At 51.0% G+C, this 27,008-nt stretch overlaps 13 protein-coding genes across 13 annotated transcripts; 5 read left to right on the top strand and 8 right to left on the bottom strand.

Moving 5' to 3' along the window:
- Positions 1-384: 384 nt before the first annotated feature.
- Positions 385-3,553, bottom strand: exg2 (putative exo-beta-1,3-glucanase). Its single transcript, XM_040847135.1, has 3 exons — positions 2,093-3,553; positions 1,033-2,039; positions 385-971 (listed from the first exon to the last, which is right to left on the bottom strand). The coding sequence occupies exons 1-3, from the start codon at positions 3,191-3,193 to the stop codon at positions 551-553; spliced, it is 2,529 nt and encodes an 842-aa protein (XP_040701783.1). The 5' UTR covers positions 3,194-3,553; the 3' UTR covers positions 385-550.
- Positions 3,554-4,507: 954 nt separating this feature from the next.
- ASPSYDRAFT_69145 (glycosyltransferase family 32 protein) lies at positions 4,508-5,656 on the top strand (the record flags this gene model as incomplete). Its single annotated transcript, XM_040850460.1, has 1 exon — positions 4,508-5,656. One exon carries the CDS (start codon positions 4,508-4,510, stop codon positions 5,654-5,656), a length of 1,149 nt encoding a protein of 382 aa, XP_040701784.1.
- Positions 5,657-6,274: 618 nt separating this feature from the next.
- Positions 6,275-7,727, bottom strand: ASPSYDRAFT_90170 (glycosyltransferase family 31 protein; the record flags this gene model as incomplete). The annotated part of the gene is made up of 2 exons (XM_040852292.1): positions 6,275-6,625; positions 6,696-7,727. The coding sequence occupies 2 exons, from the start codon at positions 7,725-7,727 to the stop codon at positions 6,275-6,277; spliced, it is 1,383 nt and encodes a 460-aa protein (XP_040701785.1).
- A 1,235-nt stretch (positions 7,728-8,962) lies between these two features.
- Positions 8,963-9,873, top strand: ASPSYDRAFT_32066 (uncharacterized protein; the record flags this gene model as incomplete). Its single annotated transcript, XM_040844939.1, has 2 exons — positions 8,963-9,203; positions 9,263-9,873. The coding sequence occupies 2 exons, from the start codon at positions 8,963-8,965 to the stop codon at positions 9,871-9,873; spliced, it is 852 nt and encodes a 283-aa protein (XP_040701786.1).
- A 1,187-nt stretch (positions 9,874-11,060) lies between these two features.
- ASPSYDRAFT_90172 (serine/threonine-protein kinase) lies at positions 11,061-13,067 on the bottom strand (the record flags this gene model as incomplete). The annotated part of the gene is made up of 6 exons (XM_040852293.1): positions 11,061-12,083; positions 12,136-12,291; positions 12,354-12,558; positions 12,612-12,723; positions 12,795-12,917; positions 13,025-13,067. The coding sequence occupies 6 exons, from the start codon at positions 13,065-13,067 to the stop codon at positions 11,061-11,063; spliced, it is 1,662 nt and encodes a 553-aa protein (XP_040701787.1).
- ASPSYDRAFT_1019469 (uncharacterized protein) lies at positions 12,894-14,087 on the bottom strand. The gene is made up of 3 exons (XM_040839746.1): positions 13,448-14,087; positions 13,025-13,318; positions 12,894-12,917 (listed from the first exon to the last, which is right to left on the bottom strand). Exons 1-2 carry the CDS (start codon positions 13,809-13,811, stop codon positions 13,083-13,085), a joined length of 600 nt encoding a protein of 199 aa, XP_040701788.1. The 5' UTR covers positions 13,812-14,087; the 3' UTR covers positions 12,894-12,917; positions 13,025-13,082.
- ASPSYDRAFT_1019165 (putative SNF2 family helicase/ATPase) lies at positions 14,088-17,920 on the bottom strand. The gene is made up of 2 exons (XM_040839745.1): positions 14,832-17,920; positions 14,088-14,762 (listed from the first exon to the last, which is right to left on the bottom strand). Exons 1-2 carry the CDS (start codon positions 17,820-17,822, stop codon positions 14,364-14,366), a joined length of 3,390 nt encoding a protein of 1,129 aa, XP_040701789.1. The 5' UTR covers positions 17,823-17,920; the 3' UTR covers positions 14,088-14,363.
- A 767-nt stretch (positions 17,921-18,687) lies between these two features.
- Positions 18,688-19,186, bottom strand: ASPSYDRAFT_90174 (hydrophobin family protein; the record flags this gene model as incomplete). The annotated part of the gene is made up of 3 exons (XM_040852294.1): positions 18,688-18,723; positions 18,774-18,835; positions 18,901-19,186. The coding sequence occupies 3 exons, from the start codon at positions 19,184-19,186 to the stop codon at positions 18,688-18,690; spliced, it is 384 nt and encodes a 127-aa protein (XP_040701790.1).
- Positions 19,187-21,139: 1,953 nt separating this feature from the next.
- On the top strand, positions 21,140-22,966 carry ASPSYDRAFT_153033 (eukaryotic translation initiation factor 3 subunit D; the record flags this gene model as incomplete). Its single annotated transcript, XM_040842249.1, has 2 exons — positions 21,140-21,347; positions 21,411-22,966. 2 exons carry the CDS (start codon positions 21,140-21,142, stop codon positions 22,964-22,966), a joined length of 1,764 nt encoding a protein of 587 aa, XP_040701791.1.
- Positions 22,967-23,522: 556 nt separating this feature from the next.
- On the bottom strand, positions 23,523-24,321 carry ASPSYDRAFT_1020088 (uncharacterized protein). Its single transcript, XM_040839748.1, has one exon. It carries the CDS (start codon positions 24,155-24,157, stop codon positions 23,618-23,620), a length of 540 nt encoding a protein of 179 aa, XP_040701792.1. The 5' UTR covers positions 24,158-24,321; the 3' UTR covers positions 23,523-23,617.
- A 119-nt stretch (positions 24,322-24,440) lies between these two features.
- On the bottom strand, positions 24,441-25,271 carry ASPSYDRAFT_45961 (uncharacterized protein). The gene has a single exon (XM_040847136.1). It carries the CDS (start codon positions 24,991-24,993, stop codon positions 24,748-24,750), a length of 246 nt encoding a protein of 81 aa, XP_040701793.1. The 5' UTR covers positions 24,994-25,271; the 3' UTR covers positions 24,441-24,747.
- On the top strand, positions 25,054-25,824 carry ASPSYDRAFT_90176 (cutinase family protein; the record flags this gene model as incomplete). Its single annotated transcript, XM_040852295.1, has 3 exons — positions 25,054-25,132; positions 25,188-25,488; positions 25,557-25,824. The coding sequence occupies 3 exons, from the start codon at positions 25,054-25,056 to the stop codon at positions 25,822-25,824; spliced, it is 648 nt and encodes a 215-aa protein (XP_040701794.1).
- Positions 25,825-26,539: 715 nt separating this feature from the next.
- ASPSYDRAFT_45963 (uncharacterized protein) lies at positions 26,540-27,003 on the top strand. The gene has a single exon (XM_040847137.1). The coding sequence runs from the start codon at positions 26,635-26,637 to the stop codon at positions 26,974-26,976; it is 342 nt and encodes a 113-aa protein (XP_040701795.1). The 5' UTR covers positions 26,540-26,634; the 3' UTR covers positions 26,977-27,003.
- Positions 27,004-27,008: the final 5 nt, after the last annotated feature.

Consider the following 27,008-nt stretch of genomic DNA (forward strand, 5'->3'; position numbering starts at 1 on the left):
GATGCGCGTGTTCTTCGATGAGGAGCGAGTTAAAAGGTGGATGGCCGCAACTGCTCGTCCCGTCAGTACGTTTGATCTCTGCGCTATTCAAGCAGCTGAAATCCTCACTAATCTGTACCAGTCTCAATAATATGGCATTCATTCTTCGGATCCTTGACGACATCACATCACAAACTTATACGAGTGCCCAAGAAACAGCACATGTCTACGAGTCAAGAAGCGGCATTTATCCGCCTCAAGTCTTGTCTTCAAAAAATCGACCCTGAGAAGCCCATCTCCGAGGCGGAGACAGCAAAATTGAGCGATGTTTGTCAGGACTTCTGTCCTGCCGGGGGCTCAATTACCCCATCTTTACCTTCTTTTTAGAAGGTTTGTAATAACAGGCCTCAATCATTGCTAGCCAAAATCAATTGATTGTACAAAACAGGCTTTCATAAACAGGCTTAAAATATCGTTGTATCTAATGCAGGAGACCGTATATACACAAAATCAACACAACAAATATGCAAAAGCAGGCCTACTAACCGGGCCTTAAAATATGCAATAAATATCAGAAATACTCCCCCAAAGATCCGAAACTCGGCACATCATCCCCACACTTGAAACTAGGACTATACGCCTTAGCAGGCATATACCCATTCTTCCAACCACTCCGATAACTCCACTGTGCCGCCGACTCCGTCCTCCACGTCCAGTAGAACCAACCCTGCGCCGTCTCAAACGCACTCATCTGGGCTTCCGCGTACGTCTGCAAAAACGTCTTATAGTCATCCGAGTAGTCCGATGGGTCTGCATTGGCTTTGGTGCAGCTACAAGCAGGGCCTATGTCCTGATCGGCTGTGTAGCAGTACATGGTGTCATCGCCTTCAAAGTATGTGCCTTCCCAGCGAGTTCCGCGGCCGACATTGTTGAGGTTCTCGGCGCAGTCGGTTTCTGCTTGTGACCATTCGCCGCAGATTGTGGGGCCCCACCTTTTGGTTCTAGTCAGTATGTGCTAATAATGAGAATGAGATAGGGGGCGAATGGGCTTACCCTGATGATGTGGTGTTGATTTCACCAATCATAGCATACCAGTCGTTGCAGACGAGCTCGACCTTTGCGGTGTGGTTGAGGACGATCTGGCCTGTGTTGAAGATGGTGTATTGGTGGGTATCCAAGAGAAGTTTCGAAGGGCCGTCCTTGAGCATGGATTTCCATTTGCTGAGATTGAGGAACCCGTCATGGAAGGCGACCCAGGCGGTGATGCCGTTCTTTTGAACCTTCTTTGTAGCTTCAGTAGTCCAATCCAGAACTTTCTCGACGTCCAAGGAGAGCATGTATGGTTCGTTGGCAAGGCCGTAAATGGTGACGACGTTTTTGTAGCGGTCTTGCGCAAAGAATTTGGAGACTTTGTCGTGGAAGTCAAGGGAACGCTGGGCATTTTTCTCGCCATCGCTTCCATTTAGCCAGTTAATGCTGCCTTGTCGCCCGCTATGGTTGAAGCCATTTTGACTACCCGGGAGACCATGTGGATCTAGCTTTACTCGCAGACCATACTTGCGACAATATTCGATGGCGCGGAGGAGATAACGCCAGGAAGTCTTGGGAACATAGGGCTCACCGTCGATGGGGTCCACTGCCCAGTAGGAAAATGGAATCCGAACATGGTCGAGTCCAGCATCGCGGATATCGATGAAATCCTGTTCGGTGATGAAAGTTGCGTAGTGTTTTTCAAGCACATCACCAGCGGAACTTCCTAGTTCCTTGGTTAGTGTGTACTCATCAATCACATCTGATGAATATCCGCTGAACATAGATGGTGTTATCCAAGGCTCGAGAGACAGCAATCCTCCCAGATTTACGCCGCGGATAGGCTGCGATCCGTAGGGGAACGGTTTGTTCAGTGGTGGTACATTGTCGTTAGCTCTTGCAGAATCGTCCCATTTGGAGTTCAGACCCATTACAGAAAGGCCGCCAACGGTTTCGCTTGTATAGGTCACATTGAAGCCCGTCGTTTCGTACCATGTCCATGGGTCCAAAACGGTTCCTTGCGCAGATTTCTAGCGCCAGTCAAAATCATTATTACGCAGGGATGGGGAGCGAATAAACGTACCGGAATACTATCACGATCAAGTCCGTCCAGTGCCGACTTGTCACCGCCGCTAGAGCTGGATGACCCCCCTGAGTCAGAGTCGGATCCTCCGCCTTTTTTCTTCGATACAACGACGGCGACGACAATGATTATGATCACGATAACAACGGCAATAACTCCACCTATCCACCACCACTTCTTCCGTTTCCAGAACGGCGGCTGTCCACCTGAGTCATCGCTCTCTTTCTCCCGGCGTTTCTCTGTTGGGGGTGGCCTTCCGCCCCCGCGCAAACGAACTTCCATATCAGGCCCTCTACCTTCTTCTAGATAAGCACCCGACACAATACGACCTTTGGACTGGCCCCGGGGAACCTCGTCGGGAAACGGCTCGAGAGCACGCGTGTTCCCTTCAACAGCCGGGCGTTTGCGCCTTCTTTTTTTCTCTGCCTTTTCTGCCTGACGTCGCTCCTCGCGGTCTTGCTCTTCATGCTGTGCTCTAAGCTTGGCGAGGGCGTCTGCATTGAGCAATCCGGCGCTACTGTTCGAGGACTCTGTGCTCTGGTGCTTCGAGGTTGTACCGCGTCTTTCTCGTTCGCGCTCCCGTTCCCGCCGTCGGTGCCGTCGTGCCTCGTCTTCCAGTTCCTCGTCGTCTAGATCCCGGTTCCGCCCTCCGTCTCTTGTTCGTGACCTTCGATCCCGATGGGCACGCGGTACCGGACTAGCGCCGCCATCGTCATCAGTTCTCCGTCGGCGATGACCACCGTCCCGGTCCCGTGTGCGTTCGCGTTTGCGAGGGGAGGTCGTAGGTGAGGCTCTCGGTCGTTCGCGCCGTCGCTCCGTATCCGAACGGTATCTCCGCGGATCTTCCGCCGGGCGGTCGTAAGCTCTTGAGTCTTCTCGTCGGTCTAATTCGTAATCGTCGTAAGAATCATCATGTCGTGAATCGGCACGTGCACGGCGGTAGCCATCGCGCCGGTATCGTCGATCGCGCGGGCTGTCCTCGAAATCTTCGTCGTCATCGTCGTAGGCATCTTCGTGGTATCTTCTGCGGGACTGGACGCGGGAGTGGTCTCGATCACGGTCGCGACCATACCGGTCCCGACTGCGGGATTGACTGGGCATGCAACTCAGTTATCTGGAGAATGCGTGGAATCTCGTGGTCGAATGTCAGTCAGTTGGAATGCTGTTGCTGCCCCGCTGAAGTCTATCCTGAATACTGGACAGGGTTGGCGCATTGGTATGAAGAATAACCTCAAGTGGGAGACATGCGCAGTGAAATTCGTTCAAGAATGCTTTCGCCAAGTCGTCGACAAGAACGGCCAAGGAGCTGCTGCGCTGTTGTCTCGAGACGGTTGCCTGGGATGTTGCTGGATTTCCTAATCGGGATAGCGTGATACCAGCACGTGCCCAACCAGATCTCGGTCGCGCGCTTCCATGGTAGATGAGAGCTTCCAGATTTTTCTACCGCTAGCACGATTAAGGGGATATTAGTGTTACAAATTGAGGATCTAGTTAAATTCTTTAATATCCCAAGTTGCCAATATCATTGTCCTTGTCAGACGTTGATCGCCAAAACAACTCCATTAGGTAAGCGCGCCGGAACATCGATCAGCCGGCAGAGGCGAGACCGCACGGCGCGACGGCGCATTCTTCCACTGCGGGCCCAAATCTCGATAAAAAACAAAAAGCCCCAATTGGACTCAGGATTGCTTCTCGTCATCTCACGGTCTCACCCAGTAAGACGCGCCACTGGAACACGAGCGTGGCTGGGGCGCTGGACTGACAGTGGATGCGGCCACAAATAGCCCAGCCGCAGACCCGTTCTCGCCTCCCTTAGCAAATCAGATCCCGAGGCCCAGCCTGTTCTCCCACCCGTCCAGCAGGGTCTTTCAAGCCGGCCAGCGAAGGCCCCCAATAGGAACCAGGCATCCTCATCCACACCTGTCTCAGGCCTTGAGCTTGGCCTTCCTGCGGCATCTCCGACTTCCCTCCGCCAGAGACGATCCCACCAAATTAAACCATTCTCAGGCGGCTGGCCACGATCCACTAACTTGTCGAGACCGTGAAGTGTTGAGGCAATCCCTTGATCTTTCAGCTTTGTCCAGCGTGCGATTCAGCGACTTGTTATCGGGCGTGTCGTGTCCTTGGGATTATTGATTTATGAGCGACGAGTACGACTGACCCGCGGCCCCTGCATACGCCTCTCTCGGTTTCTTTCATCAGTTTTGGCAAGCCACGGAATCTCACCGTCCCGCGCAATCAGCACATTGTGGGTGGAAATATTAATCTCAGCCATGAGTTTCTGCTGAAAAAGTCTTTGTTCATCGCATATTCACTCCTCCTGCATCAAAATTCGCTCCCAGCCGTTCATTCCTTACACTTCTACGAATACCCTGACCTTCATACTCTCGTTAACAACTCCTTCGCTCCTCTACGATGGCGGGCCTGGTAAACAGCGCCAGCCGTTTTGGCGTGGCCATTTTCGTGTTCCTCCTTATTTTCAACATGTACCTTTTCAACCGTGTCATCCGTCTGAACAGCCAAAATGAGTCCCTGGAAATGTCGCTGCAAACCTCTCTCCCCACCTTGATTACTTCACAACCAGAGCCGGCTACCGTGACGATCACGAATACTGTGGTAGCTACGACCACCGTGACCCCCGACACACCGAACACCCCTGGGACACAAGCCGAACCGAATAAGCAAAAGGACACGGGCTACAGCGCGGCCATTACACCACTCCTCGCACACCAGGCTTCCCCTGACTTCCCTGCGAAGATCTGGCACAAAAGTGGCCCCAACGGCGTCACCGAACAAGTCCAGAAGTACGTCGACACATGGTTCAATAAGAACCCCAACTTCCGCCACGAACTCCTCACAGACGACAGCGGAGACCAATACGTTCGCGAAAACTACGCCGAATGGCCCGAAGTCCTCGAAACATACATGGCCCTAACGGTACCCATCCTCAAGGCCGACTTCCTCCGCGTACTCATCCTCTACGCCGACGGCGGTATCTGGAGCGATCTCGACGTAACCTGCGAGGTTCCCGTATCCGAGTGGATTCCTGAGAAATTCACCAAAGACACAAAGAACCCCGTCAACGTCGTCGTGGGTCTTGAATTCGATGGATGGCAATTCGCCAGCTGGACGGTTATGGTGAAACCTCACCTCCAACATTTCAAGGCTGTCATCGAATACGTCGTGAGACAGCTCAAATACCAGGCGATGGATAACCACGTCTCTATATCCGCACTCACGAAACCCATGTTGACCGATGTCGTCGCCGTCACAGGGCCTCAGGCCATCACAATGGCTCTTCTCAGGAGCGTCTCCGAGGAAACAGGCCAGGAGGTCACCAAGAAAGACATCCACCAACTGAAGGAGCCCAAGCTCCTGGGGGATATCCTTGTCCTCCCTCAGGCGGCCTTTGCGGCGCTGCAGGGCGGTAAGCCGACAGACCAGGGGCCATACCTGGTCTCACATTGGTACTCTGGGTCGTGGAAAAACGACGCCGGTGGAGAAGAGGGTCAAAACCAGAACCAGCCGAAGGCCACGACGACTACTTCTGCTTCATCCTCATGATATACAATGTGCTCTCCGATAGCGATGCCGATAGCGATTTCGATACCGATACTGTTGCGTTTTCAGCCTTTTCTCTTCAATTCTTTTCTTTCTCTTTTCTTCGATTCTACATTATACCTTTTACTCAACTGTTTTTTACCTTTCCTTCTTACAATTTTCTTCTCCCATTTTATATTTCATAATCATTATCATTATTCCTTGGTCCGGGTTTTTCACGTGTTGCATACGAATGATTGGACGCATGTATCTAGAAGTTTGTACATAAGATAGTTACCTATACCGTACAGTCGTACACCGGCATGAGAATATCCACTTAATGTGTCTCAGGCATACAAGACCAAACAGGGAAACCTCGCGCAGTCAGTAGTAAGCAGTATGGTAGTAACTATGTACTGCATATGCAACCCAAGCCTAATCTAGTCTAAGCCAAACAAAAATTAAACTACCATGCTTATGCATCCGTGCTAACCCGCCAAGATGGACAAAAAAAGTAAAATTAACAAGAAAGGCCGGGGAAGAGCCTGAAACCCCCTGCCTGCCTGCGGCGAAGAATACCCCTTTCTCTCTCAAGTCCCAGCCTCGGAAAAAAAGAGGATGACCAGTAATATTCCATCTCAATCAATGAGGCTCAACCCACTTCACTTCCTTGCAAGGATTCGCTTCTCGCCATTTTTGGATTTCATCGACCCTCCACCCGGAGTACCAGCGTTTGCCGTTGCCCTCTGGCTTCTTCGACCCGCCGACGAGGAAAGCTTCCGCTGAGATCTCGCAGTCTCCGTCAGAGTTGTATCGCCATTGGAAGCACCGCGGGGTATCGTAGCAGGCTTGCCGGCAGGTTTCGAGGGATGATGTCAGTGCACCGGCGAATTTGATGGGGATGTTGGAGAGGTTATCCCAGTCTTCTTCGTATTCGCGGGTGTTGTTTTCGGGAAAGGGAAGGTAGGAGAGTTCGGCGAAGGTGAGGGGTTCCTGTTTGAGAGTGTGTTAGTATGCAATTGAGAAGAGGTGAACGTTGGGGAGATTCGGGAGCGGTTCATACGGTTAGGTCCTGCCTAGCTTGTTCGAAATCGAAAATGGCAGTTCGCTCTCGCGGGTGGAGATGGTGCATCGTCACGACGGGTTGGCACCATTGCGAGGGACCAAAGCCAAGAGTAGAGGGCTTCTCTCCGTTAATCTGCGGATACATATTTTGCACGCCTAAATCCAACTCCTTGCGGATGGTGTTTGCCAAAACAGAGTCGCCGCAGCAGTTGCTGGTAAAGACATCGTCATACTTATTTGCGAGTCCGGCATGGTCTCCGATTAATTGCTCGAGAAGCTGCCCTGAGATAACAATGCCACTTCCACCGTGCGCAAACGGGTCGTTCATAAAGTATTGGATGTAGCCGAAATAGAGGGGTTCTTTCGGCGGCGAGATGCGCTTCATCCAGAGGACTAGGTTCGTCCAGACAATGTACGTATCGGTCTCGAAGAAAAAGTACCAATCGCGGCCAGGGCGCTCCAGCCAGGCCTTCTCGACCAGATGCAGGAATTTGTATTTGTCCAACTTCCACGCCTTGTCACCCTTCAGGTCGGCCATGTCCTGGTTCGTGCGGCGGTACTCCAGCTGTTCCCGGTACAGCTCAAAGTCCGGCAGTGTTTCCTTGAGTGTCTCATTGAAATCGGCAAGGGTGTCGCGGATATGGTATGGGCCGATTCGTTCCTCGAGGTCGGAGAAGAGGAGGAAGTCCTGGACACAGCCAAGTGTGGTGAGCAATTGGGTGGGAAGCTTCTCGTAAACTTCGGTCGCACCCGTCTTGATCACAAAGACGATGTTTCCGGGGTCCGCGAAGGCCTGGCAGCGGCGGTCACTCTGCACGGCATTGCTGGGGTTGTGCTGCGTGATCGTACTGCTGCCGGTTTTATTACTTGCTTCCAGGACCGGGGTCACTGGCGCATGATCTGATGTAAACGGAAGGCCCTCATACTGGTAGAAGAGCAGTAGCGAAGTACAGGCCAGACAGATGGCGGCCAGCGCCACCCACACGGTCCTCCGGGGTTTAAGATTCAGCCACTTGTCCGACAGGCCCATGGAGAGTGAGAATATGGGAAAAGATGCCAGATGATGTCGGGAGATGCAAGAAAAGGGGGAGGAGTGAAATGGTCGAAAGGAATCATGAGAAGTACTGAAATCAGAGCTCTCTGTGAGGTCCGGACCAGAATGACGACGCAGCGAACGGAACTGGGAATAATGGAACAACGCTTCTCCTCTTTTGCTCGCGCAATCAATGCCTCCTCCTGCTCTTCATTCATCTCCACTGCCTCAGGAACTGCCATTCGACCACCCCGTCAGCCCGATTCCCACATGATTCACAAGCATCGTCATCGCCTGTCGAGGTTTCACTTGTTTCATGGTTTCAGACGCCCGCTCAACTCCGGGTGCTGCCTGGCGGCCTGCCAATCATGCAGCCACCGCTCGCTAGCACGCACTAAGGGAGGCCGCGCCTCATTGCCGCCTCCACGCACTGCCGCTGGGCGACCGCACAGGCTGGTCTATTCTTGATCATCCGGATCGTCCTGATTCCTGCCCCAAAATATGTGCGGCTGGTTGCGCCTCTTGATTGGCATTGTGGCCCTACCCGAGTAACCCGACAAGTCAAGTCGTCAACAAGATTATTATGGACTCGGCACTTGGCACTCTGCACTCCAACATGCTGGATCTGATTCCGATGTCATCAGGCGGCCAAGCCTCTGCCACTGCAGGACTGTACGACCAGTTTCCCATGTCAGACAGTGCCAATTTCCCGGACTTTAACGTTCACAGAGGATAACTAAAACGGTCCAATGCCTTCCTCCGCTGTCATTGACCTATATTATCTTGTGCGCTGCTGCTCGGCCCCGTTGTCCGGTATCGATACTACACTGTACTGGACAACTGGCTTGCTTTGCTCAGCCTCGTCCTCCGCAATTAGATAGCAAGCCTAATTATGAATCAAGCTCTGACCCTGGGGCTAAGGCCTCCAGCCGGCGATATCGACTGGGAGAAAGAGGAGAAGTGCGCTCCACACTGAGACTGCGTGGCAGGGCATGTGGCAGATCGGGGTCCTAAAAGTAAGATCTCCCTCCTAATATACGGCGTAAACCCAGCTGGCAGTCTACGTTTAATTCTAAAATTTTGCGGTTTATCTCGTCGTACGATCATGCTGGGCATCCGTTTCCTCTTATGACAGCCTCCACTCTGTGTTTGCTCCCGAATTAGCCCTAAGCAGGTCCCAGATCCCGGAAATTCATTCATGGGAGAGGACAGCCAACCAGACTTGACCCAAAATGCAGCTTCTACTTCTCCTATTCTTCTCCGTCTTTGGCGTCAGTCTCTGCTCTGCCCAGAACGTAAACTTCTTCATCGTCCCCGGCTCTCGGCCAGCGCAGCTCAATAGTGGAAACAAAACATCAGACTACCCCGTCTATAAACAACATGCTAGCACCCAATTCAGTTGGAATACCAATTGGACTAAAGTCAGTCTGGTCCTGTACCAAAATGAGAACTCATCTGCAATCCGGCTTTTCGGTAGGCACGCTCCCGGATACCTGCAGAAAATGTGAGACCTCCTACTGACAATATCACAGAAAACAGAGAAAACGGCTCAAAAAAGTACTCATTCGACATGAACCCAGACGTCAATCTCACTTGGAACGATGTCTTCTTCCTCACTCTGTGGAACGAAAATCAGCAGACAGAAGGCGGACCACGCTACTTCTCAAGCTCCTACTTCCGCATCAACGCATCAGACTCCTCTCCAGGCGGAGGCAACAACAACAACAACAATAACAACAACAATTCCAAAAACTCAAACTCCGGCCTCTCGCCCGCTGCAAAAATTGGAATTGGCGTCGGCGTGGGCGTGGGTGTCCCTCTCCTCGTTCTCGCCGGTGCTGCAGTCTTCTACCTCCGCCGCCGCCGCTCAAAAGGATCAGCGGCCAAAGCCCAACAGAAAGGAGCGGAGGACAGTGCTGGCGCTGGCGCTGGCGGGTATTCCAGTCAACTTCCACCAATATCAGAAGCCAGCGGCGACGCGGCGTACAAGGCAGAATTGCCAGACGAGTCTACCACGCCATGCAGGGCGGAATTACCAGATGGGACGACCTCGCCGTTGAAGCAGACGGAACCAAGCGAGGTAGATGCAGCGAACGTTGGAGTTGGCGTCCAGTCTCGGTTTATAGAGTTGCCTGGGAATTGATTTAGTATGTGTGTGTATATATTTATAGTTTTCTTAATTATATGTACACATTTAAACGCTGCCTCGCTATCTGCTTGATTCATTTAGCATCGCGGTACCAATTCATACAATATATTCCTCGGCTCCCGATCCATTCATGTGAATAGAAGCGTCACTGCTCGAGTAAATAAAAGGAGTTAGGCTGGATGGAGGAAAGGATATATCCGGAATGGCTTCATCAATAGGTACTCTATAAATACTCAGTCTTAAATCCTATAGTACAATAACCATGGCCTTAAACTTTTAGTTTGTATGATAATATAATATCCACATAAACCAGCGCACACACGGTATCCATTCAAATAATCTATAGAACAAGTAGTATGGAGAGAGTATGTAAAGTCGAGCGTCATAAATTACAAAAGTCCTCCACCGTCAGGCCAACAACAAAGCGAAAGTGGGTATAGATAGTACTATTGTTGGTTCCAACATCCACCAACGGGCCCACTATCAATCTCATCATCCGTCTGTTTCGATCACGGACAACAGAACAAAGATGTGGCCATAACAACAGGGTATGCAAAAAGGTACATAGATGCCACTCGCGACGCAGTATAAAACCAAAGAGATGGAAGAGGAACAGAGATATGTGCGATAGCGACTAGTGCATCTTGATGAAACGAAAGATATGCAGATGGATGAGAGAGATTATGTATATCCAGGCATCATATGTCAGTCAGTGAGTCAGTAAGCCACCCCGTTCTGTTAACTCCGGAGCCACCCAGGAAAAAGGAAATGAAGGACGATACAAGCACAACAAATCAGATAGATCAGCGCTGAAGCCAGGGGAATCAGGAACCAAAAGAGACAAGAAAATGAAGAAAAGAAAAATTGATTATGGTAAATTGACTTCGAAAATCGACGTATATCCAACACTCGGTTTCGATGTATACCCGCAACCTTTTCATGTTCAGGTCGTCAGATTAGCTATTGGCTTGTCAACGTCATATATTCTCGCCACATTGCCGAGGAACAGGATTGTCCAAGATTATTTCGGGATCCGTATGTTGTAGACTGCGATTCTCGCTAGCTGAATCATCCAAGCCATGGACTGGTCCCAGCATGCCTGTTTCGGATTTTGATAGGGCTCCTGAAATCAATTCTGCGTTGACGGTTCTTTTGAGGGATAACTCATCCCGCGTATTCGTTCAGCTGATAATTTGCCGCGCCCCTTCCTTGCCGAGAACACCAGGTTCCTGCGGCTTAGGGCTTCTGTCGCGTCCCTTCTTGCGGCTCAAGAAACCAAGCATCCCGCCGTTATTAGACTTTCCTTTGGTAGCAGGGTCGTAGCCTTCTGCAGGGAGAGTGGTACTTTGATCGGCAAGCTCACTCCAACTACCCGCTTCCTCAAGAACCATTTGCACACCACCGCCCTTGCTGGTCTTGCGTCCAGTTGGTCGAGCTCTTCCGGACGGCGGTGGGACAAAGGGTCGATGGAAGTTGGGAGCGGGAGGGGGTGGCCCAGATGGCACGGGTGGCGCAGACGTCTGCATTGAGGGGCTGATAGGATGGCTGGTTGTGGGCTCTATAGCCTCGCCGATAGAAGACTGGTTGTCCGGCACGGGCAAGCGAGCGGGTGATCCTTCCGTACGGGCTGGTGAGCCACGCGCCGAATCAGGTTGGGAGTAATGCCGTGAGTGTGTCGATGAGACTGTCGTCGTTGTCTGGACACAGTCTTCAGGACGCGTGGCAGCCGCAATTGCTTCGGCTGCGTTTCCACGATAACTCATTATTGTATAATCAAACGGCTCAAACATAGTTTCGATGAGTCGATGGAGTTCGTCTTCGCGAATTTCCTTCGCTGTTGCATCTTCTCTCAGCTCGGCTCTTGGTTTCTGCCTTCGGGCCCTGGCTTCAAGCGGGGCTTCCTCCAGAAGCAACTCTTCCAAATCATATGTCGCGTCGAAATTAGTCTTGTCACTCGATGGACGGAACACTGGGGGTAATTCCTTTCGCTCCAAGGCAGCAAAATCGATATCGGCAAAGAATTGGTGCGACATAAAGCTCTCAAAGCTGACTGCGCCAATTCGCCTACTCCGATCTTTTTCCATTAACGCTGACATGGCGCGCAGGCAAGGGATGGAAACTGCGGGGTTTGTAACATAGTATTTCGGTTGCGCCTTTTTGATGTTTTCGCTAAGGGTATCCTGAGACCGGCCTTCAAAAGGTCTCTGTCCTTATATCAGCCTGAACGATATGGTAGAAGCGCGCAAAATAACTAACCTTGTTGTAGATGCATTCGTAGAACGTAACTCCCAACGACCACCAATCGACTTCAAAATAGTAACCCCCTCCTTCATACACCTCGGGAGCGAGATAAGCCAGCGTACCGGATTTGCTCGTAAGTGGTTTCCCAGGTCGAAAGTCTGATGCCACATTCTATGGGGGAGAAAGCCAGGTCAGAGAGACGTCACAGCTCAGCTTTTGAACAAAGAACCTACAAAATCTGCCAAATGAACGTGTCCTTCTGAGTCCAACAGCACATTGTCCGGCTTGACATCGCGATGGATAATGCCTTGCGAGTGAATGTACCTCAAAGCACACCCGAGCTCAGCGAGCCAAAACCGTACGGCGTCCTCTGTGAAACATTTTCGTGAGATGTGGAAACGCAAATCGCCGCCATTCATCAAATCCACCACGATATAGCTTTTGTGAAAGTCAGCAACATCAAAGACGGACAATGGCAGATTCCAACGCACATGTACTCAATATCCTGAAAGCTGTACCGCAAGTTACAAAGGAAGGGGTGGTTCAGGTGCTCGAGCATGCGACGTTCCCGTATGATATTTCGTACGCTTTCTGAGCGGACCACTGTAGCAAGAGAAAAATTTAGGTCAGTAAGAGTCAAGAGAAATCTGCATTGAGAGAAAACAAATGCATACCTTCTTCTTTACGGATATACTTCAATGCAAAGGTTAAGCCCGTGTCCTTCTTCTCTACGATACGGACCTTGCCAAAGGCACCTTTGCCGACAACTCGAAGCAGCCGGAACTGGTTCAAGTTCACTATCCCAGAGTCAGCCAAGTATATTTTTGCGGCGTGTCTGGGGGGGTCCGCGCCCGCTGCCACTGCAGGGGTGTGGTCGGCCCAGGCCCAGTCAGGTAGCACATACCCTCATTGTCGGAGGCAACCTGTCTCCCTTGGGAATTTCCCATCTAGAACAGTAGTCGTTATGACAACAGAGCGTGAAATCGTTGTTTCGCGTCACCTGCGACAGCATCCCATTCGAACTTGTATCGTGTTGCCGAGGCAGACAATCCGTGATCAAAGCTGGTCGACAGCTGGATAGAGGTCGGGGAGGACGGGAGAGTAAGTAGAGGAGAGGGCGGAGGAAGGGCGGCGGAAGGGCGGCGGAGGACTGGGTTTATAGGGAGATAATCTGATCGAAGGTTCACCGCATGCAGGCCTAGACGGAACAAGTCAGAGGCTAAAATTGAAGGGTCTCAGGTAGACAAAGAGCAGCCCTGGTCGGCAAGGGCGTTTGTAGGGGGCAAGGAACTGCGAGCGTGGCAGGTCTGCAGCGAGGGTGACGTACCGAAGTAAGAAGAGAAAGAGCCAAGATAGAGACGGTCTGTAGCCTGGTCGAGACGGGGTGGGCTTGGATTGGAAGGACTCAGAACGGGCAGTGGTGAAAAGGAGAGGGTTCGTGGCCTGGCGACGGGGAAGTTGGAATGAAGATGGAGGCGGCCCGCTAGTCTGCGCAGTCTGAGGTGGAACTGGATACAATAGAGATAGACAGCAGCAAGAAAGTCAACCAGCACAATTAATTCCCCAGAACAAAAGGAGGAATTGACTGGGTCGCTCCGAAAGCTTCTTGTCCGAGTTTGCCACAAAAATGCGACGGGTATTTCTTTCAGGACACCCATCAGAGGCCATCTCGTGGCCGCCACGTTTTTCATTCATTTCGTTCGCAGGCTGAGAGCTGCAGATCGCGTTTCATCATCTGCGACTTTCTTCTGCCGTCTGACAAGTCACTTCACAATCAGACTCGTCCGAACTCTGGGCTGGAGGGCCTGAATGCCCCATGCTAGTGACAGCATGCATTTCGTTTTCTCCTTCGACGCTATTACGTGTTCCGCTCCTTCGCTGAGACTTCTAGAAGTCGTCCTCCTGGTCCTGCGATTCAGGGGTTGAGGTTATCCATAATCCATGGTGGAAAATTCCCACTGCATCTCCACACCATGACAGGGCCATCCACACTTCTTCACCGTAATGCGACATTTGACTCGTTTAACTGCCTCTTTACAAGTGAAATCTCTTCAGGACCGAACACAGGACAAAAAATGAATTGTTAAATGCAATGCCGAACTCAATACAAAAATCCCGAAATGAATAACTACCGAGACCATCTCATAATCATCATTCCACCAGACGCCGAGAACCAAAAAATCTATTTCCATCCCTTGTGTCTCATCCATTCAAAACTCCTGGAGGGCTAAAAACCTGGCGGGCTACCAGCGTCTCCCGTACACCGAGTGCTCAGTTGAAGGCGCTCGACTCTCCTGTCTGCGCTTGCGATCACGGGAATCGTCGCGCCCGCTCGTAGTGGTATCTGACCGTTCTTGGCTCGTCGACTCATACTTCGAATTGAGTAAACCTCCCTTTTGCGGCGAGAATTCAAGATTGCTTTGGCCGCCCGCGTATCGCGATTCAGCATCCTTTCCGAAGAGCGCCATCATGTCGTTCATCGTAAGCTTGGCCGCCGCCGTCTTACCCTCGATTGTGAGGTTGGCCAGTTCCCGCTTGCGCTCTTGTAGATCGAGAATGCGTTCTTCGACTGTATCTTTGACAATCATCTTGTAAATTTTCACGTCCACGGTCTGGTTGAGACGGTGTACGCGATCGATCGCCTGTTCTTCGACGAACTAGGGCCAAAGGATTAGTCTTATGTCAAAACAAGCAAGGGGGTGTAAGCTTACAGGGTTCCAGAACGGTTCCAGGATGACCACGCGACTTGCTGCAGTAAGGTTCAGCCCCAGCGCACCAGCCCGCAAACTACAGAGCAACACTCGGGTCGCCCGGTTGTTCCGGAGTTTGTCAAGGCTCGCCTCTCGGAGGTCATTGCGCATACTGCCATCGTATCGTGCGTAGCCAATCCCAGCGCGTTTTAAGAATGGCTCGACCTTGTCAAGCATGGACGTGAAGACAGAGAAGACAATAAACTTAAAGTCAGGCGCCTCGCGACGGAGAATCTTCATCAGTTCGCGGACCTTGGTCGATGGAAGCTCCTGGTTCTCATCATCTCCCGGGTTCAAGTAGATATCTTCCTCAGAGTCCTCATCAACCTGAGATGCCTGGGGACGACGCCGCTGGCTAGGGCTTTCAGGTTCGCCATCCGTTTCAGAATCTTCGTCTCCAATCCATTCGCCGCCTCCCTCTGCATCTTCGTCGTCGGATCCCCCGGCCTTACCCAGGGAGAGCCCTGCGCGCTGGTCCTCAGGAACTAGCCATTCGCCGGCCTCTTCTTCGTCATCACTATCCATTACAACTTTTCTATTCCTGCGGACACGGCCCAAGCGATCCTTCGAGCGGCGTTCTAATGGAGATGCAGTAAGGTCAACGATATTTTTGGATTCTTTCTTCTCCTTGGCCCCGTGTGCCACCAAAGGCGTGTTGAAATCCTTCTCGCATGCACTGCATCTGCTGCCACCGCCCGCCGATTCAGCTTGGCTCAGTTCCATCTGACAGATGTCGCATTTTCTGGACACGACACTGAGGCCACCGAACAAGTCTGCCATAGCATCCAAATCATTATTCTGCTTTGCGGACGACTGGCTGTTTGAGGCACCTGTCTGCAAGAGGATATCTTTGTCTTTCGCTAGGTCGCTTTTGACTAGATCTGGGTGGTTACAACATTGTCGAAGCCGCAGGAGCAAAACTAATGCCCCAGCGTAGTCCATTTTAGAGCCATCCATCATCTTTTCGAGACTGTTTTCTGTGCGCTGTTCCAATCGCTGGTAGAAATTTCTCTCGCCGGGCATGAAATCTGGCGCCACCTTAATAACCTCACGCTTGGTGATTTGGAAACCAGGGTTTTTCTTTTTCCCGTCAGCTTTTTCTTCACCGGGGTTGAGGTTTGCGTTCAGTTTCAGCACGTCTTTGGTTCGACGCTTCATGAAGGCTTTCAGGACAACCTGTAACCGCTCAATTGCAAGACCACCACGCCCGTTCGCCAGAGGTCTTGTGATTTGATCCTTCCAGTTGGCGAGATCGTTGTACGGCTTGATTCGCAAGAATCTAATAAGACTCTGCAGCTCGTCAAGATTGTTTTGCATGGGTGTGCCGGACAGGCACCAGCGATACTCAGCATCCAGTGAATACGCGGCCTGCGTTGCCTTTGCGTTGCGATTCTTGATAGTGTGGGCTTCGTCAAGAATGAGGCGATACCAGTGAACGGAGAAAATTCCCGCCTTCTTGTCATCTTTCGTAGCAGCAGTATGCTCAGATGTCAGGGTTCCATAGGTAGTTATCACCACATCGTAGTCATCCAGACTGTCATTTGTTTTAGATCTGGCATTCCCATGGTAAACGAGAACTCGGAGTCGTCGAGACGGTTCCACCTTGGCTTTGATCTCGGATTCCCACTGTTTGATTAACGCAAGAGGGGCAATGACCAAGGTTGATTTGCTCAACCCTTTCGGGAGGTTACGCGACTCGGGACCTTCTTCATCACTGTCATCAGACTCTTGATCATAATCAAACAATGCAGGTCGCCGTCTGGTGCCATCTTTCGGCTTCTGATTTGTGAGCATAAGAGCGATAGCCTGAACTGTCTTTCCAAGACCCATGTCATCGGCCAGGATTCCACCTTTTGGAAGTACACCCTTCCCCTCTTTCATGGTCTTTCGAGAACCGATCTCTTTCTCGCACATCCAATTGAGGCCCTGTCGCTGATGGGGAAGAAGCTGAACATTTAGCCCCTCAACAGTGCCATCATCCTCCTCGTCGTCTTCGTCGTCTTCGTCGTCTTCCTCGGTTTCCGATCCAGCATCGCTAGCGTCCTTCTCATCATTTTCGCCCTGGTCTTGGACTTCGGATGTGCTACCCTTTGCGATTGCTTCGTTCCCTTGCGCCTTGTCTGAATCGCTATCGTCCTCGGCGGGCTTGGGTTCATTCACACTAACTCCCTGTAACTGAGCAGCTAGATCGTCCATATCCAAACTCTCTTCTTTTGCCTTGGGCTCACTCTGGCTATCTTTCTTCTTTGCCTTGTTCTTCTTCTGATTCTTTTTCTTGCCCTTTGGTTTTGGTTGCTTTTCATCTTCGTCCTCGAACGCTCCTTCCAGTAGCGCCTTGATATTTTCATTCGCCTTTGCTGTATCTACCCAGTCACTTGCTCCCGTCGATCCAAAGCGCGGCACCGCGCCGGTCGAGAATCCACCCCCCGCGGGTGTCGTTAGGTCGACGAAGTTCTGCAGGTTTTTAACGGCATTTGTCTGCTTCAACGGGGATTTCGAGGCGTAAAAGGTTTTTGGAGCTTTGGGAGTACTGAACGTGACGTTCTCGGGACGGCGGATCTCAAACACATCGTTGTCAACAGGACGAGACATCCGATTATTGTTGTATGCAGAGGGTCGGACAGGCTTGAAGGGGTCGAATGGCTCGTTTCGCTTCGGCGTTGACGCAACAAGTGGAGGAATGTTGGGTCGAGTCGCGTTTTGCTGGAGCAGGTTATGAGATCGTGGATGTTGTTGCTGTTGTTGTTGTTGCGATCTGTGGTGCTCAGGTCTTGGACGATTCTGCTTAGGGATATTGAAAGGGTTGCTGGTGCCATGATTTTGAGGGTACGCAGGGCGGCCCAGAGGTGATGGTACACCGAATTCTGGTTGGTGGTGTCGAGGACGGTTCGTCTGGTCTCTCGGTTTCCCTGGGGTGACCGGATCGATCGGAGCATTGCTTTCTCGTGCCATTGTGTTCAGCTGGTTCGCTTTCTTGCGTGTCGGTCGTTATGTTGTGATCTTCGTTAGTTGTCCTCGGTGGTAACGTGTCAGACTCGTTGCAGCCAAAGCATAGCAGCAGATTATTGTCTAGGGTGGGCGAAAAGTCTATGCATAAATCTCTCATCTAGTCGTCTATCGTCTGTAGTTGAAAAAGATGACGATCGTGTCAAAAGCAGGAATTTCTGGGGTGATTGTGGGTTGAACCGCCACTTTTTCTTATCGCTTCGTTTGTTTTGGATTCTGCCCCAGCAACCGCAAAGCGGAGAGCCGTCATGAATGACATGGTCAATGCAGCTGTCAACGAATAGTCTTGAAAATCGTTTTTCTGGTCAATGCTCATTGGACTTGAGATTACTATTTTGTTTTGATTTTTTGTTAATATCTCTGCGACGGCCCAGTATGCTATTTATGTCATTAGTTCATGACAACGGCGACAAAGTATAAGTGTTTGCTAACCCCTCACCAACCTAACTACTTCATAATTCGTATAAATCCAAACGTGCCTATGAAAGTGCGCACTTGGTAAATATTCCACCTTGAATATAAGGATGTTTCACATTCTCAGACTAAATGCGTTCGTTAAAACGAGGTATGTTCCGCAAATGGACATTAAATCTAATGGAGATGCAGTCTGCATACAGAAATCCAGTCATCCGAATGTCAAGGTGCATTAAAGAGTGTAAGTAAGTAGAAGTGTCTACACAGGCCGCAGCCGCCGAGTAGTAATTAAAAGCACCATATCCATCATTCCCACCCTGACCCATACCGGTAGTGTTAGTAGTTATACATAACTGCGCCGTCACCAGCACGATGCAAGAACCCAACAATCAAGCGTTTAGAGAGAGCTGCAGCCAAGAGCAAGTGTACCACCCTATGCTATGTTAGTTGAATGTCAGATATTTACTAGGGCTTAGGACTTACCAAGAGGTTGACCTCAGTGCAGCACTGGGGGGCGGTGGTGCAAGAGTGGTCGTAGGCGTGGCCTATCAAAGTTAGTAAACTAAAAGGACAAGGGTAGCTCCCTACTCATGCACATATCAAGACATACAAAGAAGGCCGATGGAGCCAACGATATTGGCGGCGTCAATACCCAGCCCCTCGAGAATGGGGTCGACGGTGGGGTCAAGAGGAGTGGTGAGGGTGCCACAGCATAGAATAGGATCAATGCAGTTGCTGGTGTCCCTCTTCTCGAGTTTGGCTGCCTCAATCTGGCGAGCAGCCTCGTGGACTTGGGCAGTGAGCTGCTCGGTGAGGTCGCCGTCGGTGGCAGGGAGGGCAGTGGCCATAGCAGAGCCGGCAACAGCGAAGATCGAGAGAACAGTGGTGGACTTCATTTTGACGGTTAGATTTAGTAAAGCAAGGACACGTAAGGGCGTTTTGGTAAGATTTTGGCCAGTGAGTAACTTTTAGTATTGAGATTGTGCTGCTGGAATTCAAGTCTCTTTGGGTGGGAACTCTAAGACCTATATATATGCTGGTTGAGGATGCCTACGACAAGATTCAATGCAGGTCTATAGAGGTCTTATCTGATCATCACGTACCCTTCCTGAAAAAGCAGAGCTGAGTTGCCAATAGTTTCAATACCCCAGGAACATTATCTCGGATCCCTGGTCGCTCAAAGGAACCCCTCGGTATACACTTCAAGATGGAAACCAAACCCCAATGTACAGAGTAGTTCGGAAAGTCCTTGCATTCTAAATCAGGAGATCGATTGCAGATCCATATCCACGTAGATAAGACAGTCGCATTGTTCCAAGGAATGGCGGGCGAAGAGTGTTTATGCCCGCGTAATTCCGAGAGACTGAGGAAAATCAATCTCACGGTTCCAGGATAGGGCCCTGAGAGATGGGTCTTGGCGGTAGGCTGATCATTCTCCTGCAGACCGCATGAACGATCTCGAAGCGAACAACGGGAATGGAAGATCCGCAATTGATCGATCATTCTTGGATGGGACTGATATGGATGGGTTCGCCATGATTCGGTGGATAATCTCCCAAAGCAGTCTTGGGAGCGGGTTCGGATGAACCAGAAGCCCCAGAGAGCGATGGAGCATACCGAGACCGAGGCACCAAAGGCTCGCTTAGAGGCTGATAAAGAGGTTGTCGTCACAAAAACCGATAGTTCGCAGGTGGTGTAAGGCGAACAACTCCATTCAGCCTGTGAACCGCGAGACTCTTATCAGTGGACCCTCATCCAAATGCACAGACTCGTCGAGTACCAAACCGGATCGACAATTGGACTAGAGATCTCCTGTGTCAGCAGTCAACAATCAGCACGGATTGCATGCGGTCCCTGGGTCAAATCAACGCAATTCCGAAGTAATCATCCCGGGCTCTGGAGTATTGATGATCATGCAAGGCTAAAGTGTTCTAGGAAAAGAAACGAACCCATCTCCGCCAGTAAAATGCAAGATGACCGTACGATAAATGCGGAGCACGGCCCTAAAACGGGGAAGATACAGATAAACTCATCCCTCTGAGAAATAAAAACTGATAAGTTGCGATCCCGAAAACTTGGGAAGTGTGGCTGACCCAAGACCAGACTGATAACTTTGAGATCATTTCTCGTTAACCGCGACAGGATCGCTGTCGACGGAACATCATATCTGAATTCCAAATTGTATTCAGCCCTAACCATGCTGGGTGTGGGCGCATCCCAGAAACCAAGAGCATCTGATAGACGTTCATAATCATGGTTTCTTGGCCGACTGTGGTTAACTTCCGTGTTCCTGGGTATCTGTTAAGGCGCATAAGATCTGTCGACACAAAAATCCTTTCTTTTTCTCAGACCCTTGGTAGATATGAGATATTTGAGATATTTACGTAAATGGAGTTGCATAATTGAACGAGTGCTATCGAGAGCATTGAATTCAAACACTGTTTGGTCGGTTGACCAGAAAGGTTTCTGGAATGGGAGCATCCGGAGCCAGGTCAGCAAAATTGAAAATGGATGTTGCAAGATCGTGGTCAATTGAGCCACAGTAAAGTTACCCTGTTTCTCTTCTCCTGACAGTGTTTCAAGGAAGCTGTAGATAATAATTCAACATGAAGCTCTACTCCCATACAGCCCGGTCGTGTGGCGGTGCAAGGCGGTGTGCCAAGCCCACCAGCCACACACCCACTCGCGACACAAAAAATTGCCTTTCCTGCAATCTCAATATCCCGCCGCCTGCGAGCTCACCGTCTCCAGAATTTTATAGGCTACCTCGGTTCGTGGGGAGCTCTTTAGACGTTTAGGTCATCTTCATTTCTTTCATTTCTTGTGGTTATCCCAAGTATCTGAACACCATGGCCCCCATCTCTATCGCAGACATCGTGGCGGCCCTCCCCGCAGAGGACACCTGGGGTCCTGCCACCGCGACGGACAACATGCTCGAGGGAGTCCCATACGCTCCTTTCTCCAAGGGAGACAAGCTAGGCCGTATGGCTGATTGGACTGCGGACTCCAAGGACCGTGACCGTGGCGGTCGTCAAGCATACAACCGCAACTACAGAGGTATGGAACTGACAAACCAGTACCATCTCTTAAAAGTCATTTCTAATGCAAGTTTCAATTCAGATCAACAAGTTTATGGTGCCGGTTCCTCTAGCCTGTTCGCCGTCCAGGTTGCCGAAGATGAATCGTCTTTCTCCGTCGTTGACAACACTCGCACTTCCGGAAAGCGTACTTTCGGTCGGGGCGGTGGCACCGTCTTCCGTGGCCGTGGCCAGCGCGGCGGTGTTGGACAGAGGGGAGGCCGTGCTGGCTTCCAGCGTGTTGGTGCCGGTCGTGGCCAAGGTGGTGACCGCTACTACGATAACCGTGGTGGCCGCGGCAATCGGGGTCGCCGCTTCGGATGGAAGGACTACGACAAGCCGCAGAGGACCCGTGAGCCATCGGTCAATATTCGCCCAGATTGGTCAATGCTGGAGGAGGTGGACTTCAACCGCCTGTCTAAGCTGAACCTGCAGGCACCTGATGGTGAGGATATCGACAAGTACGGTTTCCTCTACTACTGGGACCGTTCATACGACAAGGCCCCTGTCAAGAACGCCGAGCGTCGCCTGCAGTCTCTTGACCGAGCTGCATACAACGTCACCACTTCGCAAGATCCCGTCATCCAGGAATTGGCCGAAAAGAACGAGGCCACCATCTTCGCTACCTCCGACATCCTCTCCTTGCTCATGTGCGCTCCCCGCAGTGTGTACTCGTGGGATATTGTCATCGTCCACCAGGGTAACAAGATCTACTTCGACAAGCGCGAGGGCGCATCGTTGGATCTAGTTACTGTCAACGAGAACGCCGCTGATGCTCCCCTGGAGGCCGCCGAATCCTCTGGCAAGCAGGAGTCTATCAACACTCCCAGCGCCCTCGCCATGGAAGCCACATTCATCAACCACAACTTTGCCCTTCAGACCGTTACGGAGTCTAACAGCGCAAAGGTTGAATTCAGTAACCCCAACCCCTTCTACAACGCCGACGAAGAGACCGAGCCTCTTGCCTCGAAGGGTTACAAGTATCGCCGCTTCAACCTTTCCCTGGAGGGTGATGAGGAGCCTCTCAATATGATCGTCCGTGCCGAGGTTGACGGCGTGCTCAAGAACCCCACTGGTGGTGAAGACCAGCAATTGATCATCAAGGCTCTCAACGAGTTTGACAGCAAGGCCCAGGGCTCCGGTGGGTCCCTCGACTGGCGTAGCAAGCTTTACTCTCAACGCGGTGCCGTCATCGCCACTGAGATGAAGAACAACAGCTGCAAGCTTGCCCGCTGGACCACGCAGGCCATCCTTGCCAAGGCCGACGGTATGAAGCTCGGTTTCGTGTCTCGTACTAACCCCCGCTCTGCTGCCGGCCACGTTGTCTTGGGTGTTGCGGGATACAAGCCCCGTGAGTTCGCTGCACAAATGAACCTTAACCTTGGAAATGGATGGGGTATTGTCCGCACGATCGTCGACCGTATCCGCGCCCTTGACGCAGGCGATGATGAGGACACGGTCAACAAGTACATCTTGGTCAAGGACCCCAACCGCCCTGTTCTCCGCCTGTACAGCGTTCCTGCCACTACATTCGAGGAAGACGAGGAGGCCGAGGAGGAGCAGCAGGAGACTAAGGCTGAGGAGGAGGAGGAGGCATGAAGTAATGAGCGTGTTTTTGTTGCGCGAAAGATATGAGATATCATGTTTCTAACTGTTTTTCATGTGCATATTCAAAAAGTACTAGATCACGAGTCTATCTGACGAAATTTTGGGTCACATATCATAGCACTATTCTTGCGTAGGTTGCTAGTTCTTCCGCATTGGCACTCCTTGTAGGTAAACTGCAGTTGACAAGCATTTCACCCTCTGATACGGCTAGGCGCTTTATCTCACCTGGCAGAGTATCCATCCCCCCTCTTCCCGAGTTTTTTCACCCATTCTACTCCCACAACCACATCACGACTACGCTCATCGTATACAAGTGTCCCCTTCTCAAAAGAGTCTCAATGCCTAAACAGAGCGGATGATCCCCAAATATTGGACACTCCCGGCCATGGTCGAAACCCAGATTCGGCGACTATGCAACGGAGCCACAGAAAGGGCATCAGCCAACAAAACCACCATCACCTAGTTGAAAAATCAAATGTACATCAATGCACTTGGACGGAATAAGGTAGTTGGGAGTGCTCCACAGAAGCATCCAATTTATAGGTATACCCTAGTCATCTACAAATTCATGAACAAGCCGGCTGACTCTCATGTAATCTGTATACTATAGCCGTAATACTACCGCGTTACACTATCTCCGTCTCATCCCCTCTCCCTTTGTCGTAATAATCCCACCCAGCTAGTGCGGATGGCATATCCTGCCTGGTGCGTCTCAAAGTAGGATGGTGAAGATGATTTGGGTCTACGGTTCAGATGGCAAGGGCCAAAACAAACCACATTGACTACAGGAGGGTACATCGGGATGGTGTTTCCGCAGGTGACCGCCACGAAAAGCTGAAGAATGGAGGACCTTCCAAATTCCGTCTCCGTATGGGGCCGCTCTAATCTCCAATTTTCCAACCCAATAGCTCGGTATTGTACCATCTTCTGGGTATAGGGCTGGAATCCCTTATCTTTCCAATGAAACTCATCGCCGAGGTAGTGCCTGGGACAGAAGTAGCCTCTTACAATTGGGCAATTGAAAAATGTCAATATTGCCAGTTTGGGAGTTCGTGTATCCTGCCGCGGTACCCGGTGTTTCAAGAGGATGCAAACCTCTCTGCCAAGCGCACTAGGTCCAACAAGAAGACGAGGAGTGATTCGACACCTCAAGTCTTCAAGTACAGGGTCAAGGGATTTCATTAATCAAATTAAAACAATATTGTGATATCTGCCGGTCCCAAATTAGCTGCACGAACCTGGATCCGATCCCTCGGCCTTGACCTCGTTCCGGCAATTGATATCTCGAATCAAAGATAAAGGCCTGTCTCTTTAATATTGGCCTGCCCTTGAGCCTTTTACCTCGCTTCATCAGGGAATCCGGCAGTGGTACAGTCTAGCACTTCCAGGTTCGGTCTCACAACCTCATCCGGCTGCCTTCCCGGAGTATACAACCATCACCAATTTTTGGGATTACCCGAGCCAATCATGCGCTTAGACATACGCAGCCCTAACTGGTGAAATCGAATGACTCAAACGCCGTGTTTGAAAGCCATAGCCACGAGCAAGGCTCGACTTGCCAAGCTCCGCCGGTTGTTTAGAGTTGAGACGGTCCCAGTTTCCGAACGTTCGTTCTCCAGAATCACGTCGGATGACGCTCGGAGTAGTGTCTCTAAAGAGAACCACGATGACTTGTCAAAACAGTTACTAGAAACAATTACCTCATACTCCATCTTTTGGGGCCCAACATTGATCAAAAAGTGTCTTGGCCGAGGTTCGGCATTGTGAAGCGTTCAAATCCAATGTTTCAAGATTTGTTTTCCAATATCTCCAAACAACCCATCTTCCCCAATCCCATGGCTCGTGGGCGCTAGGGGTGTCCCAGCCACAGATTGAGACATGGGAATGATACTCGACTCGGCAAATCTGTTGAGCCTTGTCGCCGAGGTAGGGATACGGCGCAAGCTATATAAGGGAGGTAGACACTCACAGAAACAATGGAGACCACAGCAGGCCTGACTGGAGCTCATCTCAGACATTGTCACTCATTGTCACTCATACACTCTCTTCTAAACATTCTTTATAAGCCTTAAGTCACTATGCACCTCAAACTTCTGTCCCTCGCTGCCCTTGTCGGCTTGTCCATGGCCAGCCCTGTGGATCTTGATGTGCGCCAGCGTATGTCATCTATCCAATCAAGCACCATAGTATTGAGTCACTCACTGAGATACAGTTCTCGGAAGTAGTGGCAACGACCTTCGCAACGGCGAATGCCAGCCCGTCACCTTTATCTTTGCCCGTGCCTCCACTGAGCCGGGTCTTCTGGGCATATCGACTGGTCCCGCAGTCTGCAATAACCTCAAGAAATCTGGAGATGTAGCTTGCCAGGGTGTTGGACCTAAATACACTGCCGGGCTGGCCGAGAATGCCTTGCCCCAGGGAACGTCCAGTGCGGCCATCAAGGAAGCCCAAAGTCTGTTCGAGATGGCTGCTTCCAATTGCCCTGATACCCAGATCGTGGCTGGTGGATACAGGTACATTCCTCAAATATCCCATATATGTCTCTTTATCACGATTATTTACTCACGTATTCAAATTACAGTCAAGGAACAGCTGTCATGCACGGCGCGATCCCTGACCTCTCGGACGAGATCAAAGACATGATCAAGGGCGTGGTACTCTTCGGCGACACCCGCAAGAAGCAGGATGGCGGGAAGATCAAGAACTTCCCCGAGGATAAGATCAAGATCTACTGTGCTGTTGGAGACCTCGTTTGCGATGGCACGTTGATCGTTACCGCCGCGCACTTTACCTACACCATGAACACTGGTGATGCTGCGAAATGGCTCGAGGGCAAACTCGATAACTAAATCCCAGGCACACACTCAGCGTCTTGACCGGCTGCGCTTAGGAAACTGGCCAAGATATGATGTATGCGTCGTGGCAAAGGTATGCTGGTCATACAATACGAGGCGGAGGCGGAGTTCTTACCCGTCCGCCCAGGTGCAAGCAAGACATCACGAAGGATGAAACATAATGACCGAGACAAGTTGAAACCAATCTTGATTAAAGTGTATATTAGTTAAGATCCATCACAATGACCTGTCAGGCGCTCTCACCAAGTACTACTAGTGTATCTGACTCGTATGTAATTCGCTTAGCAGCCAAGGCCAAGACTGCATGCATGGCATCTCGATCTCGATCTGGACCGTTAGAAACCCAACGGCTATCCCCACCTGACTTTCGACAAAAAGTCGCACCTCTCCTTACCCCAACCATATCTTTAATACTAGTCAATCTCTCGCTCAGAGTCAAAGCGGGAAATGGCCCCAGTATCCACAGATTCAAATCTCGTCACCCTCACATTAAACCCAAGCCCCAATTCCACCCCATCCCCGGACACCGACAAGGAGAGCCAACGGGACTGCGGCGACAAGCCATCAAAACCCCGCCCCATAACTTCCTGTGCGGCATGTCGCATACGAAAGGTCAAGGTATTTAAACTCTTTTCCCTTCGCTACCTACATCATGTCTTTTCCATGCTTGATCTTTGTTCTTTTTTTTTTTACAAAATGCATGCTGGTATATATATTGACGAAAAAAACCAGTGCAACCGCGCCTCCCCATGCAGCGCATGCATAGCTCGTAAAACAGAGTCAGAATGCACATACGCCACGACAATGGAGGAGCGCGAAGCAATCGCGCAAGCAGACCTAATTGCAGAGCTTCGGGCGACACGGAATAAACTGCAAAACCAGTTAGCGAAGACCGGGGCTGGCGCTGCTGGATTCGGCTCTGGTGCGTCCACGAGTACATCTAGTGGGATGTACATCCGGGATGAACAGGAAGAGGAGGCGCTGGAGGCTGTGTATGCGGCTTTGCGGGGTGGATCGTTGGACCTGGTAAGAGAGGTTGTGGGGAGGATACGCGCTGGGGAAGGGGTGAGGGATGTGCTTGGGTGGTTAGAGGGCGGTGTTGGTGTTGGTGTTGGTGGTATTGCTGTTAGTGTTGAGAGAGATTAATTACGACTTGGTACTGATTTGAAATCTGTACG

Source organism: Aspergillus sydowii (assembly GCF_001890705.1).
Source record: "Aspergillus sydowii CBS 593.65 unplaced genomic scaffold ASPSYscaffold_6, whole genome shotgun sequence".
Classification (NCBI taxonomy): Eukaryota; Fungi; Ascomycota; class Eurotiomycetes; order Eurotiales; family Aspergillaceae; genus Aspergillus; species Aspergillus sydowii.